The sequence below is a fragment of the Harpia harpyja genome, chromosome 18, assembly GCF_026419915.1.
Source record: "Harpia harpyja isolate bHarHar1 chromosome 18, bHarHar1 primary haplotype, whole genome shotgun sequence".
Taxonomy (NCBI): domain Eukaryota; kingdom Metazoa; phylum Chordata; class Aves; order Accipitriformes; family Accipitridae; genus Harpia; species Harpia harpyja.
In genome coordinates, this window is record NC_068957.1 from 12,366,505 (window position 1) to 12,372,504 (window position 6,000).

General features: G+C 51.9%; 1 protein-coding gene across 2 annotated transcripts in view; it reads right to left on the reverse strand.

Moving 5' to 3' along the window:
- Positions 1 to 4,882, reverse strand: part of LOC128153843 (gamma-aminobutyric acid receptor subunit beta-4) — an 80,544-nt gene extending 75,662 nt beyond the window's left edge. For both annotated transcript variants that reach the window (XM_052813665.1, XM_052813664.1), the window contains exon 1: positions 3,921 to 4,882. In XM_052813665.1, coding sequence (XP_052669625.1) covers positions 3,921 to 4,000 — 80 coding nt within the window. In that variant the 5' untranslated portion in view covers positions 4,001 to 4,882. The remainder of the gene's footprint in view (positions 1 to 3,920) is intronic.
- Positions 4,883 to 6,000: the final 1,118 nt, after the last annotated feature.

Genomic DNA, 6,000 nt, shown 5'->3' on the forward strand with positions numbered 1-6,000 from the left:
TGGCAGAGCCTCCCCGTTCCCTTTCTCACTCATATTTTCTGTCCCTGGCACAGGTCTCGGCCCCTGACCTGCACATGAGCCCCACAGGGCTGCTGGGGTCCTAAGCTGTTCTGTGGGGTGGCACAGGAGTCTCAGCAGGTATTTTGGCTCCTCTTCTGTGGCTCACTCCCACTCCTGGGTACCCCAAACTCCATCCCCTGTGCTTCTGTCTGGTGTGTGCCTGCATCCCAGCGGTCCCGCCGGGCTGGTGCACCCCCCAACATAGGCACCGCTCACTACGCACGCTCTCTCCCTGGCCACCAGCCCGCACACTCGGGGTGCCTCACTGTGCCCTGCCCGTAGGTGGGTGCACACACACACACACATACACACGCAGGCAGAAATTGCCCTTTCTGTTCCACCAAGGCGTGCACGGGGCGGCTGCAGGCTCGCTCTTGCAGGGCTTGCTCCCCTTCCCCTGCCACGCTGGGCGCTTGCTCCGGGTCTCACACTGCACAGCACGGACTTGTCATGCACTGAGGTCCCCACTACACAAGTCCCCCCCTCAGCAGGCGCCCTGCACTGTCACAAGCACCAGTGAAACCTCTGCTGCTTAGTGCACCCAGGTATTTCTTCACATTATTGAAGTAAAGGAAAAAAAGACTGTTCCTTTTGTTCTATGGCCTCAACATATGCCTGATTTTTGGCACATAAAAATTCATTTTCTGTCACTCAGCATCACTGAGTGACTTCTTAGCAACACAAATCAAGAGACAGAGACAGGGAAGGAGAGTCCATCTTTCCCTCTGTGTTCCAGAGCAGCGATACTTCCCCTCCCGACCCTCTGACTTGCACACAGCGGGGCAGCCATCCTCCCTAACACTGATCCAGCTCCTCCAGCCATTTCAGCAAGAAGGGAGCTCCCTCTAAAAACAGCCCAAGAGCCAAAGCAAAACTGAAGGTGGGAAACAAGAAAGCAGAGGATGCTAAAAATATCGAACCTATTCAGTACTGCGGGGTTTATAGGTTTTCTGCCTGAATACCCAGCCTCTGTGCCACCCTCGTCCCCTGCTTTGCATGAGAATAGAGGCCCTGCCGGTGACAACTGCTGCTCTTTGCAGTCACCCACCCCAACAGCATGTCTCCCTATCAACACCACCTCCCACATCCATCCAAGTCAAGGTGGAAAGCTGCACCATAGCACTACCTCTGTCAGCCAGCTCAGTGCCTCACTGGACACCGGGGTTTGCATTGACATATCCATGTGTCTGCGCACACACGCGCACACACACACACACCCCCGAGATATGCATGCTCTCCTGACTGTACGGAGGATGTATAGACTCCCTGCCTGTGCACACAGACATGCAGACACATGAAAGCACTGGAGCTCAAGGGTACAGCTGTGAAACACGCACAAACCTGTGTGCATGTGTGTGACCGCATCCAAGTCTGTGTGGAGGTGACTGTGAGTGCAGATCTTGCTCCATGGGGTTATGATGATACACTGGGCTGTGGACACAATTTATGCAGGAGCACAGAAACAGGCATTTGTGGGTGCCTGAGACTGGCTTCCCAGGTGCCCAGACTCTCCATACAGGTGTGGGTGGAGGCATGTGGGACCACTGAGGAGTCTGGGCATGCGTTAAAGCTCTGGATGCACAGGGTGTATATGTGCTGGGATTTCTCAACCGAACAGGGATGTGCAAATGTGAGACAGCACACTTCCCAGGCCCAGCTTTGGTGCATGGACAAACTGTTCAGCACTTGTCGTGGGGGCAGAAGTGCCTGAGCTGCGTTCCTGAGCGTGCACCTTAGAGGGGTACAGCTCTCCATTCCATTGCTTTAATCACTGCAAAAAGGCCATAGGGGTACGCACACTGTGTCTAGGCTTGCAAGGTCCACTTGCACCTGTGGATTTCTATGCAGGTATGTGAGGTTTTGCAACATGCTTGTGTATATATGCTCACTGTGGATTGATGATGTGCACCAGGATTTGTTCATCTGTGGACAGTCATTCCTAGGTACACAGATTTCCATATTCATAATATAGACAGTATGTATTTCTCTAGCGATTTAGACACTTCTGTTTAGCTTCACACAGGACATAAACTCAGGAAGCAGTGTTACCTCCCTGATACAGGCAAGGAAATTGAGGCACAGACAGTAACCAATGTGCCAGGGGCCCTGCAGAAAGGGGCAAAGTGGGAAAGGGGTTATACGGACTCTCCTCCTCACCAGCTACAAGTTGGCCCAGTGAGGGCATAAACTGGTGTCACGATTAAGGGCAAGGTCTCTTGCCCCTCAGTGCTCCTTTTGATTCAAAAAGTCACGTTCCTCCCGCTGAACAGTCAACTTGTGCATTTGCCCAGCTGCGGGTGAGCAGCTGCATCTAAGTGCTATTCCTGGCAAATATGGGTCTGCATCCGCTTAGGGAGCACGTACATCCAGCCTGTGAACTGAATTTTTGAATACTGTGTCCCTGACTCTGTGTGGGTGTGCATGTGCTTTGCATCTACACGTACACTTGCAGCCAAACGTCTACATATATGCACACTGTGCTGCTGGCTGGGATGTGTGGGAGTAGCTGAAGGCATGTGCACATGGGAGAGTGTTTTGTCTCCAAGGTGTGCACAGATATACATGCAGACCATAGATGAATATCAGCCCTGGACATAAGCAGATACAAACACATATGCAAGGACACGTCTGAGCAAAGGCTTTTGATATGGGCATTGCTCTTTACACATTTACTTGGACACTGCCTCTGAGCATGCCTGTGAATGTGTCCATACACAGTGGAACCATGCATGAATGGTGTGGGTAAGGTGGGCATGGATCTGCGCATGTGCATGTTTATAACTATGGGAACATAAATCTTTGTATACACAGATCTGCAAGCCTGTGCAGGGACCTGCATGTGTGTGTCGGGAACGCACTGCTCAGTGTGCGTGGCTGAGCAAGGAAATGCCACAGCTCCCCCCCAACAGACTTCATGCACTCCGTCAGCACAGAGGTACAAACCCACCTGCCCGCATGTGTGAGAAGGGGGGGTGAGGAGGAGTAGGCAGCGCTACTCCTGTGTGTGAAGGCAGTGGATAAACGCCTGTGTCAGAGCAAACAGGTGTGCTCTGTACATCTTGTCCAGGCTGGATGGGTGCCTGCACCTCTGGTTGCTTGGATCACTCAGAGCGCCCAGGGCATATACCAGGAATAGCTGCAGCGTGGGTATGCAGGGTATTTAGTGCAACCATTTACACGGCTATACGCAGAGCAGGCAAGAGTGTTGTGCTCTGTAGGTGTGTTGTGATACACATGCGTGTGCACCCGAATGGGCATGGATGAAAGTGCACATGCAGGGGTGTATCTGAACGGATTGCACCCACGGATGATTATGTTGCATGCCATAAATCTGCGTGGAGGCACAGACGTAGGCATTGCCTCCCGTACACCGCAGAGCCAGGGCTTTGGTACAGGCACAGCACGCTTGGATGTGAGTGTGGCTGCGTGTGCACTGTGTGTGTGCAGACACAAGCATGGCCAAGGCAGCCTTGTGCTGGGGTGCGTATGCACACAGCTCGGTGCCATGCACTCCATCGGCTCCTACAGACACCATGTTCCCCAGCAAAATGCTTCATTTTGCCATTTTCCCCCAGGTCGCGTACGGTGCGGGGGGGGGGGGCAAGGGGACGCGCTGCAAGTGGGCTGCGAGGTGGGCTCCGTCTGCAGAGAACCTGCTCCACATCTCATGTATGAGCATCCCTCCTCCCCCTAAAATGACACGGACTGGGAAATAACAACAGCAGGCAGCAGGGGAAGCAATTTGGGGAAAGAACCCCCTCCCCTTTACCACATAGAGATCGATGGAGAAAACCCCAAACAAAACAAACAAATCTTGTATCAACCCCCCTGTCCCTGCAGCCTGGGATCGCAATCCTTACCTTTGCGCACAGCAGGCGAGACAAAGAGCTGCTAAAGCAGAGACAATTCCACTCAATCTGTCTGCCTGAAATGTCCACATTTCCACAAAGACGAAGGATGAAAAAAAATCTTTGGAGGGGAGGGGAAAGAAGGATGGATCTTCTGAAATCCCCCTCCAAAAAAAGGGGGGGAGGGAAAAAAGAAACCAACCCCCCCCGTTAATGATTTCCTAGAGAAAAAGAATAATGAAAAAACTAAAAAATGTGGGGGAAAAATATCCCCCCCCCTCCTTCAGTGCCAGTCAAAGAATTCGTTTCTTCTTCCTTTCAGCATCCTCTCAACAAGAGACATCCTCTGGCAATGGAGAAAATCCCAAGAGAAAGAAAAATAAAATGCCCCAAAATGGGCTCAGCAAAATGTGAAATCGAATCTCACAGGTATGTAGAAGAAGGAGAAGAAGAAAAAATAAAAAAAAAAGAAAAAGGAAAAAAGAACTCAGTGTCCCCTGAGCACTCCACTTGGATTATTTTTCCTCCTGCTCTTTTGCCATCCGGTTCTGCAGATGTTGCATGGCTCCTGCTACCCACCTTCAGAGAAGAGGAGGAGGAGAAAGAGAGAGAGAGAGAGAGAGTGTGTGTCTGTGTGTGTGAGTGTGTGTGTGTGTGTGAGGGGGGAGGTGTGAGTTATCTAGCAATATGATTTTATTCTGGATTTTACCTACTTGCTCCCCCTTCCCTCTTTATTTTCTGAGGGGGAAGGGGAAGCAACCCAACCCCACTGTGCAGTTATTTTATTTTAGGGAAATCTCAGACTCATCACTTGGAAGGGTTGGGGCTTTTCTGAAAGGGTTAAAAAAAGGGAAAACAAATGCAACCCAGTAAATAAATAAATACATATATGCATGTGTAGAAAATAAATAAATCCCTGTCTGCGGAAAGGGCTGCTCTCGGAGGGAGGACTGGATGTCTCCCTAGTGCTGTTGCCGCAGCTCCTGTGGAGTTTTGCTGCTCATTGCAAAGTCACAAGAGCAGGGGAGGAGAGAGGGAGTTTGTGGATGGGGAGGGGGACTCTCCGGACAAATTGGGATCCTGACGTCATGGCTGACAACATTAACCCCTGCTGGCTTGCAGAGGGGATTTTTTTTTTCTTTTTTTCCCAGGGATGTGGGAGCAGGGGAGGGGATGGGAAAGGTGATGGCATTTTGGCAAGTGGGGGGATGCGCCTGGACAAGAGTGGCTCAGCTGCAAGCGCTGATGGGTGCTGGCGTTGCCTGAAATAGTGTGATCAGCAAAGGCTGAGCTTCTTCCTTGAGCCACAGAGGTAAAAAAGTGTTTTACTGAGACTCCTTCCATGCCATGGGGCACAGTGGCCTGGTGGCCTTCTCCTGGGGCACGGGGGAAGATCTGAAGCCACTGGTGGGGCTGGAGGCTTCCCCAGGCCAGGGAAGCCCAGCTCGGCAGGGATACTCAGCTTTCCCTGGGGGATGCTGTGTTATGGGTACAATACAGTTTGTGGGAAAAGGGAGCCTGAACTTCCAGAAATGCTGCTGAGGATCAGCTCCTGGTGCTGTGGCTTTGCCTGCTGAAATGGTAACACCCATTGAAATCTTCACGGTCACTATCTCCTGTGCATCAGCTTCTGATCTATATCTTTAAAAAGTAATATAATTAAGGAGCGCTACATCAGACATGCAGTAATGTATGGAGGATTTTTTCCTAGGAAAAAGAAGAGATCCAGCAGCACTTTGAATGCAGAGCAGAAGCCGTGGCTCAGGGAGGAAATGTCTTAGCTCTCACACCAGGACTGTCCCAGATGCTGTCTCCTCTGTACCTGCCTGGCAGGTCAGAGCAGACCCTCCGAGCAGGTAAGTGTCCCCTCCCCTGGCGCTGGCTGACATCCATGTGTGGATGGTCTCCAAAGCCCTCTGGGCCAAGAGGGCAGAGCAGATGTGTCACTGCAGCTGGGCAGGACGAGGTCCAGAATGCCTCTGAAGAGGCACAGGGCAATGCGCAGTGGCCGCTGGGCAGTGCCCTTGTCCTACCCTTCCCTGCAGGGAGATCTGCCCCAGCCCTGGCTGGGCAAATCCTTGGCTCTGGGGTT